Below are 16,588 nucleotides of genomic sequence, written 5' to 3' on the forward strand. Positions count from 1 at the left end.
CTTCAGTGAAAATACAGCTTTTCTCTTTGAATTTGGATGTTTGGGGAATATGAAAAAGAGGGGAGCCATTGCAAAGAAGGAGGTCTCTCCTGTGATTCTCAAGGTGGGCCCTTCCAATGTTCAGGGATTTGAGAATGTGTGGTACTTTCTATAATGTTGCCTACAGAGCTCAGAATAGACAAATGTACGACACTGGACTAATTGACAATGGAGGAGGTTGTACAACATATGGCATAAGGTACCCAAGGTATATACAGCATTAGGCGGTGCTGCTGTGGAAAATGGGCAGAAGATGACAACTCACTAAGATTCCTTTCTCTCCTCATAAATCTGCACCTGGTTTTTGAATCAAATCTTTGAAATAAGCCAGGAAAGTATACAAAGCTGAAGGGAAAAACCACCCACAATTTCATTGGGCTCTAGATTTATATTTGTGTTCTGTGTTGAGTTTTTCTTTGAGCTGGAGACAGTTCCAAGTTGCACAATACTCTGTCATGTATTGAGTTTCAAGGAGGAGTCGCAATGGCTCACTGGCTGCCATAAGGATAGCATTGTCACTGTGGAAATAGTGATTGTAACATTTTGAGTGTTTTTTTTTTAATTGTAATTAGTCGGTTTTTGTTTTTTATTACTTTTATGCAGTCCTGGATCCAATTATGTTTAAAACTGAGAAACCAAAGTCAACAGTAGGTAATGATACTTTCTTATTTGGGTGGTCATTCTTTCTTTCCCTTTCAACCCAAGTCAGTAAGAGTAGCCCTGTGAAGATTGGTCACCTTTCTTTGTATGTGCCTTAATAATTAAACAGTCAAGATTATCTGTTGCTCTTTCATCATAAGAATTGAGGTGGATCCTTGTATTTTCCAAGCTTTTATGCACTGAGCATAGGCTAATTTCATTCAAAATTTAATTATAAAAGGTAGAGGGTAGATCAAAATGAGATCCTAACTTACGCATTCTCAGTCACGCATGAGAGGGAGCATCATGTTAGATAGTCATGTAGAATAGAGACTGCATAATGCAAATTTTCTTTTTCCCCTTCTGTTCTCATCCATTTTCAGTAAACCATTCAGTCCTTCAAAGAAGGTCTGAAAACTGTTATGTTCCAAGTAAACCTCAATTCTGCTCTTAAAATAAAGCAGTTCAGTGATCACTGGGTAGTACGTACCCTTGAGTATGGGACCTGTTCAATTAGGATGGTTTTATTGTTTGTTTGATATTACAATCATTCCAATATAGCCTTCATTATCATGCAGTGACTTTATATTTGAAATTATGATTTTCTTTTTCCTCCATCCTAAATAGAACCAGAAATTCTCTCACATACTAGTTTGATAGTTTCTCAAGAGAGATTGTTTCTTTTCTCTGCAGACTGAATTTGTTCCTGATAAATTTTTCCTATTTAGCACTTCTGTATAACACTTCAGATAAATATCTTTGGTTCAAGTCTTTGTTCTGGGTTCATATTGGTCAGTTGGGTTACTGGTGGTAGTGGCTAGGAAAATTTTAGTACTATGTAACCCAGGTTATTTCTCTCAGCTCCTAGAGACACACGTCGTGGCCCTTTCAAACCTAAAACATCACCTACTCCACGTGTTCCTCCAACCAGAGCAAGTAAGTTTGTTGTTACTTTGTCCTTTAGCGCATGAAAGTTTATCATACTGAAAATAGTCAAAATTGTTGAGTTTTTTTAAATGTATACAGATATGTGGTGAATAGCCACTATTTTAGTATTATAGTGAAATTCTGCTCTCTAGCTGCCATGAAAGAAGATAATATGGCTAGGCAGCTATACCTGTCAATAACTTGAGCTACAAAGATGATCACGGGACTGGAGCATCTCCCGCTATGAGGAGAGACTGAGAGAGCTGGGCCTGTTTAGCCTGAAGAAGAGAAGGTTGAGAAGAGATATTAGCAGTGTGTAGCAGCTTAAGTGGTGTGAAGAGGAGGGACCAGACTTTTTTCAGTGGTGGGCAGGGATAGGGCAAGAGGGAATGGCCACAAACTGAAGTACAGGAAGTTCTGTCTGAATTTGAGGAAAAAAATCTGTGAGGGTGACAGTGCAATGGAACACGTTACCCAGAGAGGTTGTGGAGTCTCCTTCCCGTGAGATATTCATAACCCACCTGGACGTGATCCTGTGCCATGTGCTCTAGGTGATCCTGCTTGCGCAGGCGGGGTTGGACTAGATGATCTCCAGAGGTCCCTTCCAACCTCAACTGATTCTGTGAACTACAGCAATTTGCAAGCTGTTTGATAGAGGGACAGAGAGTTAATCCAGCACTACAATGCTGCAGCTTTTTTATTTTTAGCCTGTGCATGAAATTTCTTTTTGATTACTTTCAAATTGAAAAAAAAAATCTAAAAAGAAATTTTTTTCTTTGCAGAAAATGAGTCAGGAAGATCAGATGGTCTGTATTTAATCATCATCCTAAATACTGTCCTCAAAGCTTTGCTTATCTTTCCAGGTCCAAAAGAGAGTCGACGAGTGTCCCCCAAGCCTAAAGCATCCCCAAGTCCAGATATATCACAGACAAAACCTGGTAAATATATTGCTATTTTGTTGCCCTTGAATAGTCATATTTGCCTTTGGTTTGCCTTTCCTCAGTTAAACAACAGTAACATTTAATACCACAAACAAACAGATTTTTTAACAAAGATTAAATATATGTTTAAAGATTTAACACATTTATATTTTTAATGCTGAGTTTCAAAGATGTATGTGTGTGCTTTTCACATGTACAACATGACAGTTGCCACTGATGAATAATCTGCATATCTGTGTAAACTATATACGAATATTACAACAATGTTCTTGGAAGAAACTGCATCTGTTTTGTGCCTATCATCAAAATCATCCTCGAGGGCCTTCATATGTGACTGTAAACCTCTGAAACCCATACCACTCATATATCTAATCAAGTGTGCTCTGATAATGGAATTTGACCCTTAAAATAGACTTCATAATTCACTTGTTAGTTGAACTGTCAATATCTGTCATTCCTCGTGGTTTGGAAGACATCAGTCGGACTCTCCTTTAGAATGAGCGTGTATTAATTGATTCCACAAATAAATACTTAAAAGGGAACTTAGAGTATGCACTCACATTTGGAAAAAATTGGTCAGGTAAAAGGGAGTTTTTCTACTCTTTTGATAATACTTATCACTAATTCTGTGCATGTTCTTGTTTTTATGCAGTTTTGGCACCTGTAACATTTACAGTTGAAAAACCAAAGGCAACAATAGGTAAAAGCATGACCTTAAGCTGATCATTATTATCTTTCTTTCTACTCCTTGAACCAGATTATAGTTTCTTCTGTTTTTCATGTCATCTTTTTGTGTTTTTTTTTCTTTTGTTGGTTTGTTTTTTTAAACTTACTCAGCTCAGTTCTACTCTTTTCCAGGTACCAAAAAATTCTTAGCTGTTTTGCTGTCTTTGCAGATAATAGCTCTTTCATTCTCATGAACACTGCAATTTCTTTGATTGTTACAGGAGCATTCATGTGTAGATTGCAGCTACCAGCTCTGAAATACAGATGGAAACACCACAGCTATGACTGTCTATGTTTTTTCCATTTTTGTTGTATTCAACAAGACTTTGCTTATCTGATTGCTTCTCCTTATATTTTTTTTCATTCATGGACATTTATTCCTTTTAAATTTCTGTATTCTGACTTTAAATTTTGCAATCACTCACATAAAAAAACTAGTTTCTTCCTTGCACGCACAAAGTATCCAGTGTCTGCAATAAACCTGAGTTCTCAAAAGTATGAACCCCTTAAAACTGGTCTTTTCTTTCAGCTCCTAAAGACCTGCCACATACTCCCTTTAAACCTAAAGCAGCACCCATCCCAGATGCTTCATATACCAAGCCTGGTAAATTACTTTGTCTTTTGTCAAGCTAAGGTTGCTAACTTAGCAATAGCTTTCTAGAAAAGGTTCTCAACAGTAAAGCTGTTGGTACCTCTTTAGCATTCTAACACAGAAAACCTCGCAGTGCTGATTTAAGTATTATCTCTGATAGAAACTAGAACAGTTTAAGAGATTTTGGCATTATGCTGGTATTACAGAAGGAAAAAAAAAAAAAAAAACAGGTGGTATTGACCTGTATGTTTAAATCAAATCCAGAAAGTTGCTCACAGCATGTGTTTGAAAAACATGCTTTTGTTGTTTACAGCATGTCTTTGAAGCTCTTATGAGAGAAGGCTCCTAGAGCTGTTGTAGTGCTTTGTCACACATTTTCAGTCAAATGAGATTGAGAAATCTCTTCTTTGTGTCATGGGGTTGTTCTGATTTGAATACATCTGACGAATCTGTGCAAGTCAACAGTGATTTCACTGAAGTTTTTTCTTTTTCTAAGTATCTAGATATTAAAAACAAAAATTGAAACTCTCTTGAACATAAATATGCAAGTGCAAATTCCCATTTTAAAATACTCCCGATGGATATAGTATGGTGTTGAAGTGTTGTGGAGGGAGGACGGGAGAAGGAGGAAGTGTCTCTTCATTTTCCTGAGGATTTATCCCTTTTTTTCCAACAGAAATCATTCCACCCTTCCATGAGCCACTTACCACTATGATTCCTCATATTACTGAAAGAACAAAGGCAACACTGGGTAATCATGTGTATTTCATTAATAATTACTTATTTTTTCCATTCTTATTGGACAAGAAATTCCTAGGGGGAATTTGTTAAATGATATTGAAAACTAATAAGGAAATGTTGCTCTGCTTCTAGATACCTGATTGTCCTTTGGACTAGGTAAAGATAATAATGCATGTGTGGATTCACTTTTGGATGTTTTTACTCATTTTCCAGCTATCCTTCTTGGAGGCTATCCTATCCCTCTCCATCTCCTAGGAGATGACCCAATTCCTGGAGCTGTTATATATTTTTCAGTAAAAAGACATTTATATTTAAAGAGCAGATAATGATTCCTGTGAATTATGCATTTGAAATATAGATACTGTTACACAAATATCTTTTGCTGATTTGTTCTTCAGAAAATGATCAGTGGGGAGCTTGTGCTGAAATGTATTTCTCACTGGTTTCTGATCCTATTGCATATTTTTACAGGAGAAAATTGCAAGAAAATGAAAAAATCTCAAGTACAACATAATGTATACCAAAAGAGACTATCTATGTGGCCCTTTAAATCAACAAGTCTTAAAAAAATCATTTCTGTTAGTTTCTAGTCATTCCTCTTGGGAAAAGTTGCATAAGTAGCTGAAACATCACTTTCATAATTCTTACTTCTTAATGTAATTTTCAAGTCTGACCCAGACATGGGTTGCTTAATGAATCAAAGTAATTTTGTCCAGTAGGAGCCAATAAATTACTCCATCAATATTTGTTAGTAATTGGTTCCCTACCAGAATTTCAGAGGAAAACTCTGGCCATGGTTTTCTAAGAATAAAATGGTATCATTAATGGAATATTACTGACGTATTAATATCCATGCAATAACCTGTAACTATAACAAATAACTATGCTTCTTCTCTTTCAGAAATAGGAAAATAAAAATACTTTTCATCATATTAACTGTTTAATATGTATTTCCTTGACACTTAGATCTTGATCTTGAGATATATTTATGTAACTTTGTACACTTTCTATGCCCTGTCTGTCACATTCGGATCTACTAGCTGTATTATTCAAACGCAAAAAATGATTCTTCAGAACAAAAGTTATGAAGAATGTACAGACTAGGATAGATTGTAAGAATTTGATTGTTATTTCTTTCTTTTTTTGAGGATCTTTTTACACTGTTGAGGATCACAGACTCACAAGTGTTCCCTGTAAATGCTAAGATACCCTTTCCAGTAAATGATACTGCCTGGCAAGAATTCTAACTGAGGAGTGGAAATTTCAGTATTGGTTAGTTTGCACAAAAGAATTAAAAAGTTAATTTGTAGAACAAGCCTGATCTGAAAGGTCCACTGTAAAAAATACTATCCTCAGATATTCACATATGTGCAAGATGCAGGCCATTAATGTCATTACTTTATTCTGTTTGTAGCAATATTCTTCAGTACTTCATGCAAAGCTACACATTTGTATCTAATTTTTGAAAATCCTGTCCATGTCAGTGACCATTTAATTTCTTTTTCTTTCTTTGCAGAAATTCCAACCGATTTTTAGCTTTACCCTTACATAATTTGTCTTACTGTAGATAAGATCAAACTTATGTTCTTTGTGTACTGTGAATACAGTTTGACAGGTTGCTTGATTGTTGGTTTTCCTTCCAAATAGCTTGGCATTTATTGTTCTGGGTGCTGGTTTGTTTTCTTTCTTTTCAGCTCCAACCGAAAAACAGTTAATTCCTATCAAACCAAAAGCACCTCCCAAGCCAAGACTGCCACACATCAAACCTGGTAATGGAGTCATTCCTGTAATTTTGTGTGTTTCTGTTTAATCACTCTTTTCACCTAGTCTCAATTTTCATGCTTTTCAGGAGCATTATTCATAGCTGATTTTGTGCCAAATCAGATGTATCTCACTGAAGTTAGTGAATCCAAAATATTTTAAAACTCTGCTGAATATAATAGGAAGATTTTCATTAGGGCATTAGTAACATTTTTCCTCCTTTCCATGATATAGATTAATGATGAGTTAAATGAGTTAAATGTAGTAATTTGAGGCATGATGAGTTTGGGGGTTAGATACACAGAGTCCTCTCTGATTACCAAATCCGAGAGGCTTCTCTGTGTGCATTGTCTTGCCACAAAAATGCAGCAGAGCTTGCTGAAATGTGCTTGTAGTCCTAGCAACTAAAATAGTCACCTATAATAAAACCAAAATAGCTTTCAAATGTTAAATTCCTATTTGAAATATGTCTATTCCCATTTTTGTCATTGTATCAAAGGAATATAAAGAAGTTAATAGAAAGACATTAGCTGTAAACCTCTGCCAACAATTTGTTTTAATATTGGTTGAGATGTCCTCAAAGTTTTAGAAATAGTGCAAATGCTTCCCTGTTTCCATTACAGTTTGACATTCTAAGACTCTTCACGTTTTCTCCCCAACAGCGATACATCAAACAACCCCACAACCACTTATTACAAAATCTGCTACTACCACTGAGCAGACAAGGGCAACAATGGGTAAATAAGTTTCCTTGAAGTTCAGATGCCAATATTTTTCATTTTTCAATGAAAACTTCAGTTTTCAATTGAAAATGAAATTTCTAGAAAACATGCTCTGGGATGTTACTTTGTGCAACATCATTCCACTGTCCTTCATTCTGCTTACACACATGCATGTCTCCTAATACAGAAGACTCTCAGCTCTGTTGTAGAAGTAATGCAAAATTGCATTGCAGCTCATCTCTATTCAGAAGCTTGTATTTCTCAGTTCTTCAACCATACTGAGTGGTCTAATTTTTCATTATAATTCTTCAGAAGAACAAGAATTGTAGCTACTAACTCAGCTTATCCTTTGACACAATATTAGAACTTCCCGTGCTTTGGACAATTATTTTGTTTCAGGTTCCAGAAACCCATGGAATTGTTATTGTCTTTTTTTACAGGCATTCCAGGCATGCACTCTCTGGGCTAGACATGGCATTGGATTGTGATTCCTGAAGGATACAATGATAATCTTTCTCCTTTCTTTCAGCTCCAAAAGAAACACTGCTCATTCCTTCTAAACCCAAAACATCTGTCGGGCCAGAAGTACCACAGACTAAACCCGGTAATTTTGAAGTTTGCAACTTAAAAGTGTTGTGGCACTGCCTTAGCAGTATTTTCTTCTGCCATTCAGTTCTCTGGTTGTTTGCTACAGATTTATCTAGAGGGAAATTAGTATCACTGATCAATAGACATTAATAAAATTGAGAAGATGCCAAAGAATTGTATCAATTCTTTCTATGGAGTAGAGAAGTTTAGATAGGTGGGTTTTTATAAGAGTCGCTTGTTTAATTGGTGGGTAGTAAGCATTAAAAACATGAAGAATTTGTTTAATTTTAATAAAATTTATTGCTGTAACTAGCTTCACTATATTCTTTTCTCCTTGGGGAACTTACTGTCTGAAATTAATGGATAGAATTTTCTTCAACTTCTCAAATACTCGGGGTTTGGAATCCGACTTAAGGAAAATTCAGCCTAAGTATACAGGTATCTCCTTCCCATCAGTGATCCTTGCAGTAGCTACAGCAGATTCTAGCTATATGCATAGTTACAATGAAGAATGTATGAAACTTCATCCTCACCCTGAGTTGTGGTGGTATGTAACTATTTTCATAAAATCTACTAGGTAGACCAAAACAATTATTAGGGAAGGAATGACAACATGATCATAAAAAGCAGCTTTGAATTTTTCCTATTTTATTTTTAGACAAGTAGCATATATTGATGAATAATTTCCTCATCTCCCCACGCCATTTTCTTTCCTTAGACTCATATTTATTAAGCAGTGACCCTATTCTTTAAAGAATTGTGCATATATTTTACCATTAAAATTGGACTGAATAGTCCGGTAGTAAGATCTGTTTTCTAAAGGATTATTTAGAAAGATCTACCCTAAGTAACGAAACTAGATTTTAAGTCTTGTGAAAGAAGGAGCTGAAATAGTGCTATTACCAATCATGTCATTGCAGCGAGGGAAGGATGCTTTAAAGATGATAAAAAATCCTACAACTTTTAGAAAATTTTGAGAGCAATGCAAGTGAGGGTGCCCATACTGGGAGAGGCAGGAGGCTTTTACTCTGGATTGCCTGGGGGAGCAGCAGAGCACTTGTGCTTTGCACCTGGCAGCCCAGAAAGTGCCCCAGACTATTCAGGACACGTGTCTGTCTCATATTTGTACAAGTTGTCTTAGCAGATAGGATTTCAGAGAATGAAGGGCACAGCTCCTTAATGAAATCCAACTTCTTTAATTTCACTTCTCACACAACAGTGTTTTATTTCTCATAGCTCCAAGGACGACACACCTGGGATCAATTAACCTTATAACGGTTCATGTTGTTGATGGGTCCAAAATGACTTTGGGTAATGAAAAGATTATGTCAGCTTATTTTTCATAAAGCTTTTCTTCCTCTGCTTTTGCAATATGACTGTAGTTGCCTTTTAATCAACAGAACAGTTAGTCCTAATGCAGCGCATGTACACAATGTTGCTGTTTCTAATCTTCCAGCCCTTTTGTTTGCAACTCTTTCTAGAAATAAGTATTTCATGCACAGGGCTGAGCAGTCGTCTTAAAAAAGCAGTAGCTGATCATCTTTTCTTATGTTGTCTGGCTAATGACGTTTATCTGCTCAGGCTTGGGAAGTCTAGTCTCTTCTCTGTATCGTGAATTTCTGCCAGGTTTCTAGCACTGACCCTTTTTGTACATGGTCTGCACATAGGCAATTTGAATTTCCTGTCTACCTAAGGTGTCTGATATTTAAAAAATAATCATGTGTCTATGATAAGCAGTAATATCTTCATTTTCAGTGCCCAATGAAACATACCAGCTTTCACCGAGGCCCAAAAGTTCTCTTGTAACTGAGATCCCCCAGTCGAAAACAGGTAATTGGTACTATTTTCTTAATTGCATTGGGAGTATGTAGCTCTGAAGTAGAATCAGTACAATTTATGGTTTAATGGTCTATTCATGAGGACTATAAAACAATTTAAAATATATAACATGAAAATTCATTTTCCCCTCTTGGATTGTTTCTATATGCTCCATTGCCCTGAAAACCAAAAACTACTCAGTATTGACTCACAAATGATACAAAGCTTTAAAAAAAGAGTAGTGCTGTGTGTTTGGGTTCTCGGATACTTATTGTTACAGGCATAAATGTAACTGCCATCCACCTTTTTCCTTCAAATGCTTCATCTAAATCTGTAAAGTATATACCAAATATAAATGTCAAAGATATGTAGCATATTTTCCCCACCTAAATGTTTTCCCTGGCATTTCAAGCAGGTAAATTGTTCCTTCCGATAGATTATATGATATGGCTAGAATTGTTATTGGTTTCAAATATGAAACAACTACTTGTATTTACAGAAAGAAGTGCTGAGTTAGAAGCCCATAATTTGGCTTGAGATGGCATATTTACTTCTTCATATTTTCAAATTTCAATGTGATTCACACAGGTACTACAACACATAAAATATCAAAATTATTTGGCAAGTCAAAGGCAACACTAGGTAAAAGCTGAAGGCTTCTAATTTTAATCTTGATGCTGACACTACATTTTAGTAGCTTGTAGTGTGACTGCATTGAATGCTTCCAATTGTTTGTCCAGCAATATTTTAATGTTTTATGTTTTTTTCTGACTGTTTTTTGGGGGTTCCGTTTGGTGTTTTATTTTGAGGTTTTTTGTTTGTTTGTTTGTTTTTGCAGACCCTAATTAAATGTCTTAAGGCCATGGATACCTTGCAGAGCTAACTCTGTATCCATATACAGTTGGGTAACTGGCTGTAAATATTTTTTACTTCTTCTTAAACCTAAACATGAATGTAACTGGTCAGACTGCATGATGATTGGAGTCATCTGACCACTAAAGAAACTAGCATTTTCAACATGCATTTTGGATTAGAACTCATAGAATTCTCATGTGTCCATTTTGCTGTTTCGCCTTCGTGCATGGACCTTTGTTGTGGCAAATTACACTACATCGTTTATGTTCCTTTTATGCATAGTATTTAAACTAAAGTTTATTTCTTTCAGCACCACATAAAACACGTCTCACTTCTGCAAGACCAAAGCCATCTGATAAATCACAGACCAGGCCTGGTAATAATTGATTATTCAGACTGGGTTGGGGAGAAGTGAATTTAATTTTCTATTTATTTTAGTAAACTTTTAGTTTTTTCTGGGAAAGAAGGTATTTTTCTGTTTTATTTTATTTTTTTCAATTGTTCAGGTGGAACTTTCTCTTTTTCAGTTTGTCCATTGCCTCTTGTCCTATCACTGGTCGCTTCACTTAAATAAAAATAATAGTCTGGCCCTAGCCTGTTGACACCCTCCCTTAAGATGTTTGTATATTCAATAAGATCCCCTCTCAGCCTTCTCTTCTTCAGACTGAACAAGCCCAGCTCTCTCAGCCTCTCCTCATACGAGAGATGCTCTGGTTCCCTCATCACCTACGTAGCCCTATTCTGAACTCTCTCCCGTAAAACCACATCCCACAACACAATATTCCAGGTGCGGCCTCACCAGAGCTGAGCAGAGGGGCAGGCTCCCCTCCCTGGACCTGCTGGCAACGCTCCTCCTGATGCAGGTCAGGATCCCATTGGCCTTCTTGGTCACGAGGGCACATGGTCAGCTTGCTGTTCACCAGGATGCCCAGGTCCCTCTGAGCTGCTTTCCAGCAGGTCTACCCCCATTGATCAGTCTATAGATAAAACCTATCCAAACTAGGGAAAAAATAAATACGTCAACAGAATACCTCTTTCTTTTCTAATATAGAGTTGTTGGTACTGCATATATAGATTATTTATTTATTTATTTATTTTCTTGCAGCTCTTACTAGAACCACGCTAGCACCAGTTAGAACAAGAACTCCTGGACTGCCAAAATGGATTGCCCCAGCAACGGACAGAGGTGAGATTTTTTTAAAAACTTATCATTGAAAAGCAGGAATGATACTTCCTCAAATCACCTTAAGCTCTCCAAAATATTTCATTGTATTTCACCATAGAAGTTTATTGTTTAGGGTACTGTATGTAATTACTGTTGTTAGTCATGCTATATAGTTCTTCAGTGCATGCCCACCCCAGTTAAACTACATTTTATAAACCGTGTATTTATATCTATATATAATTATATATATTTTATGTATTTATATATATTTATGCTTCAGATTAAGCTGATTGAATGCTAACAGGAAGCCCAGCTCTGTTAATTTCACAGTGTTCTGAAAAACAAACATCATACTGTCCTATTTTTTTTTGTCACAAGAATTGGAATGCTTTTTTACCAAACTGCCCCTATGTGTGATGTGATACTCTTCCAGCCATGATACTCTGTGTATTTAATTCTTTAATTTTTTAATTTTTCTGACTGCTGAGGGTCTAAGAGGATTGATGCTAGTGTTGTTGCAAGTTGTATATGAATGCAGAAAATATCAATCCGATTTAGAGAGTTAGCCCTGTTGTTAGAATCATATAGATCTAAAATGTATAGATCTATACAATTGTATGTTGTGTAGAATAGTAAAATGAATTCATTGGGATACATGACAGAGTCAGGCTTTGTGATATTAGTTTTGATTAACACCAGGATGTTTTTTTGATTGTGATTGCTTCTGAAAACGAACGTGAACAGAATCTACACTGTAATGCCAACTAGACCCCACTAACTTCATCACATTTGAGTTGATACTCTTAGTTTAATTTTATCTAATACCTCCATTAAACATGAATTAATATTGACAGAAACGAACTGTATATGTCAATGCATTGTTAGGTGAATAAACAGCCTAGATTTTCCCACCCCTATTACTAGCACTTTATTTTGGGCATATGAGTAAATGATTGCAGTTTCAAACACTCCCAACTCAGCATCTATTTGAAAAGCCACTTCAGTGTTTGCTGTTTTAAAGTGCTGATACCAGCACCCAGTCGCTGTAAACTTGCACATTATCACCACTGCTACTCACTGATGTTTTTCAGATGGTAAGCACAGAGCAGCGTACTGAGAAATTTGAACATAGTTACCAATTATTGTTTTAATCCAAGTCAGAAGACTTGGTGAGAAAGCCTTTAAAGCCCAGCTGTCTTGCTAGTTGTGCAGGTGCTGTGTTCATATGGGACATACTCTCATGGAAACTGATATTTGGATACTTTCTGCACTGAGAAGGTTTTGAGTTAATGAATGTCAGGGTGAGAACTGTAACTTTAATTTACACATTTTTACACGCTTGAGCAGTTGCCATACATCCCTAATTGCAAAGATTTATTCAACATACTGGTTTGCTTGAATGAAAAAGGTTACTTATCCCTTTTCACTTTTACTGATCAAATAATAATGTCAGTGCTAATTCATAATGAGGGAGGTGTACACATACTGATTTTATACAACATTCATTTATTATGTCAATATAAATACTGATTTTTATGCAACTATGAATTTACCAAGTGCAGCATTTGTAATTCTTCATCAGTAGGGCAAGTTTAAATTAATGACCATATGCAAATTAAGCTTTTGGCTCTTCACGCACTACTACCAACTGTGCTATCATGCTAGTACTATTTAAGTGTTCAAGTGTTCATTTACTCTACACATACCTTTGTTTTTTTTTAGCGGTGCAATGTTTCCATAGACCAGAATTTCCACAGTAGCTTTAGTAATTTAATATCCATCAGTGTTGGATTACTCATTCCTGAAGATAACTTTGAGAAGCCCAACATATTTCAATTTTAATAGCAAGACTTGTGAAGAGAAGATTCTCGTGTATTTAGATTTGACTAAAATAGTCTGTTTAAAAAATGATACATTTTCTGTACTTTTCTCCAGTACATAGAGGGTGGGTATCCTCACTGGATGCGGCACTCTTTGAGCTTCCTAGTCTGGGATTTCTGGGAAATCTATCCTTTTCCAGGATGTCAGAAAGAGTTGCAGTGTTAAATGATCAACATCTGTAATAGTTAATGAGGAAATTCTGCTATTCACTTGTCTGCTTATAAGTGAGCTTTTTATTATGTGGTTATCAAAATGGATAATGTATACTGGTCTCCGGCACTATATAACTTTTGAAATCACACTGTGAACCTGCGTGCATACAGTTATTTTAGAGTCAATATTACATGTTTTTGTCCTCACATACAGCAGTATCTTGGCAGTTTTAGATTAAAATATATATATACACTAAGTAAATCAGTGATCTAAACGTAATAATAGACATTTAAATTGCTTTAAGTGTGGTTTATTGTGCTTAATGCTATTGTAGGTGACTGCTGAAGTAGTGCTTAAGCAACCTCATTTTCAGTGTGTGAGTTGAAGTGCCACAGAGTCACTATTTCCATGTGTTTGCACCGGTGCCAGCTGTCAGCTAGGACTGGAGCTTCACTGTAGCAGCTGATGTCCCCAATGTGTCACAAGGCTATTACCATGCTGTGCATGCCGTGCGTAGGCATAGCGGAGCAGGTTCCTCCTTCTAGGCTGCTTCTGGAAAATGACTCTTCTGGCAGTATTTTCCTTGCTCTGTTATGTAAGCCTTTTTTTCTTTCTCTATTTTAAAGAAATGTCCCAAAGACAGACATCTGTTATCTAGATTTTGCATCCTGCCAAGTGAGCCCTTTAAGTTAAACCTGGAGTCCAGAATCCTAACGAAGAGCTGACATTTCATTGTTTACTCTTTCTTTGGACTCTCTTAACGCTGCTGGTAAAGGAACTTGCAGATTTACTTACTGATACATTTCTGTGAGCCTGCAACTTTCTTCTCAGAAATTACAATATATACATGACATGATGAGAGAAAACTGTGACTTTTAGCAGTCTCTGTTAGGTCCACACTATATTCTTTCCTTGACGATCAGTAAGCGCAACCCCAGGTCTTCATGTGATGCAAGAACATCGCAATATTGCAGCAAATGTAACGTCTGTATCCACAAGGCTGACTGTGCTCTCATAAACCAATTTTCATAACTGAGTATTCAAGTGTAGCAAAATCTTACCTATCCCTTCCAAGCAATGTGCAGTTACATAAGGTAAATGGAATTCCCAAGTCTACAGAAGGGATTTAGAAAAGAGGAGAATTCCACCAGCCTAGAGCCCTAAACGTTACCAGCTGAGGAAAGGCAAAAGAGCTTGGTTTTCCGTAGGTGGTTTCTTAGACAAATCATAAAATTTTAAGATACCAGGCAACCTGAAGGGGAGGGAAGGCAGGTAATTTATTTATTCCATTTTGAAATTAGTACATTATTCTCTGTGCTTAGCTGTACCAGATCTCTAAGCTGATCAGAATCCGTAATAGGACTGTAAGAAACTCTGTTTTCAGGCTTCCCTTTAGACGTTACATCATTTTTTCTCTCTTTGAAGAAGAGTACTACTATGGACAAACCATGGCTACTCTGTCATATTGAGACCAGTTTGAGGGTTTTTTTGTTTTGTTTTTGTTTTAAATTTCCTTGCTGTGCGGGTAGTGATGTTGAATGTGCTCCAGTTTGTCTTCCTCATTGTGCTCATTAGCATCAGTGCAAAGGTATTTCACCCCATGCAGAGCGTGCTTGGCAGCTGCAGGACCCAGATGCTAAGCTCTGGAATTTGTTTTTTCCAGCAGCAGCACACGGGTTTGTGGCTGGTTTCCTGGCAAGCTTTTTGGTCTCCTGGCTAGTGTGCTGTTAGCTGAAGTGCCAGGTGGTAAACTTGACTGTGAGAAAAGGTCGGGCTGCATCCTTCTGACTAGATTTTTCTTTTAGCTTTCTGTTATGTTTTAAGCCATATTTTCAAGACTTTAATTTTAATAGAATGGCTTTTCTCAGTATACATTTTTTGTGTCTTGATATCCATAACTTATGTTATCATCCTCAGTGAATACTGGATTTAATCTAAACCACATAAAAATGTTCCCAATCTGCTAAACTTCCAGGTGATCTATTCTTCAGCAACATTTCCATTTCCCATGTGAGTCAGATAGTTGGTTTTCTACATAACAGACTTTATATTCTGCATGCCTTTTAATTTTAAAACTGTGGATGTGTAGCAAAGTTCTTGAGGAACTCAAATATTGAGGTATTTCAATTTGTCTTATCATGGGTGCCTTTTCCAATTACTCCCTGAAAATGATCTATCCATGAATGGTATTCTTGCTTTTAAGGCTGCAGTGGTTATTTTTAAGGTGTTCCAAGTCCCACTAATATTTCCAGGAAAAAAGATGAAAGTAAAGAACACATAAACACACATGCAAGTAATACATCTATTCTTAGTTCTATTAAAAGTTTAGATGAGCATGGTAAGATGAAATGCTTATAATAAACCAGTTACATTAGTAAGCACTAAGCAAGTGCTCTGATAAACAGAGCAAGCTCTTTAATAGTTGCAGATACCATGTGTGTAAACACAGGGAAACTTTTATGTGGCTTTAAATTGCACGGAATCATTCAGAGAGGAGATTTTTTTCAAGAGGCAAGTGTGGCTTAATCGACTTTATCCTTGAAATTTAGACTTTGTCCTTGAAAATTAGACTTTGTTTTCACTACTACCTTGCTAATGGTACTGCAAGTTTCTGCAAAAGATTAGTTTTCCTGTCTGGAATGTATACAACTTTTTTTTCACTGTTTTCTGCTATAACTCAGAAAAGATTCTCTAGACATGGTAAGATGCAGAACAAAATTAGACCTGTGATAGATATTTGGATGATTTAGTCAGGGCGCTGCTGTATTTTGTTGAGGTATTTATTGTGAAAAGTAATCATATATCATATAATAAATATATATCATGTATGACCTACAGCGTACAAGATTTGTTTTCTTATTAAAGCTGATGCTGAAGTTGTCATGCATGTTTTCCTTGAACACCATTCATGTGATTAACGTCCTGGTGCTTTCTGTATCTGAAGTTCTCATTAGGCACTTTCAAGATCTGAAGACAACATTTATATCAAAACCAGCCATTTGGAAAAGATATCTTTGGAAAGCTTGGTTGCAGGGACCAA

The 16,588-nt window shown here is 36.3% G+C and overlaps 1 protein-coding gene across 1 annotated transcript in view; it reads left to right on the forward strand.

Moving 5' to 3' along the window:
• The window catches only part of ABI3BP (ABI family member 3 binding protein), a 151,382-nt gene that overhangs the window by 100,954 nt on the left and 33,840 nt on the right, over positions 1 to 16,588 (forward strand). The window contains exons 39-51 of the mRNA XM_088534315.1: positions 643 to 690; positions 1,540 to 1,614; positions 2,469 to 2,543; positions 3,199 to 3,246; positions 3,802 to 3,876; positions 4,541 to 4,615; positions 6,300 to 6,374; positions 7,029 to 7,103; positions 7,618 to 7,692; positions 8,913 to 8,987; positions 9,432 to 9,506; positions 10,660 to 10,725; positions 11,455 to 11,535. Coding sequence (XP_088390441.1) covers positions 643 to 690; positions 1,540 to 1,614; positions 2,469 to 2,543; positions 3,199 to 3,246; positions 3,802 to 3,876; positions 4,541 to 4,615; positions 6,300 to 6,374; positions 7,029 to 7,103; positions 7,618 to 7,692; positions 8,913 to 8,987; positions 9,432 to 9,506; positions 10,660 to 10,725; positions 11,455 to 11,535 — 918 coding nt within the window. The remainder of the gene's footprint in view (positions 1 to 642; positions 691 to 1,539; positions 1,615 to 2,468; positions 2,544 to 3,198; positions 3,247 to 3,801; positions 3,877 to 4,540; positions 4,616 to 6,299; positions 6,375 to 7,028; positions 7,104 to 7,617; positions 7,693 to 8,912; positions 8,988 to 9,431; positions 9,507 to 10,659; positions 10,726 to 11,454; positions 11,536 to 16,588) is intronic.

The sequence above is a fragment of the Tinamus guttatus genome, unplaced genomic scaffold, assembly GCF_059628265.1.
Source record: "Tinamus guttatus ecotype Peru unplaced genomic scaffold, ASM5962826v1 Tinamus_guttatus_pri_ptg000035l, whole genome shotgun sequence".
Classification (NCBI taxonomy): Eukaryota; Metazoa; Chordata; class Aves; order Tinamiformes; family Tinamidae; genus Tinamus; species Tinamus guttatus.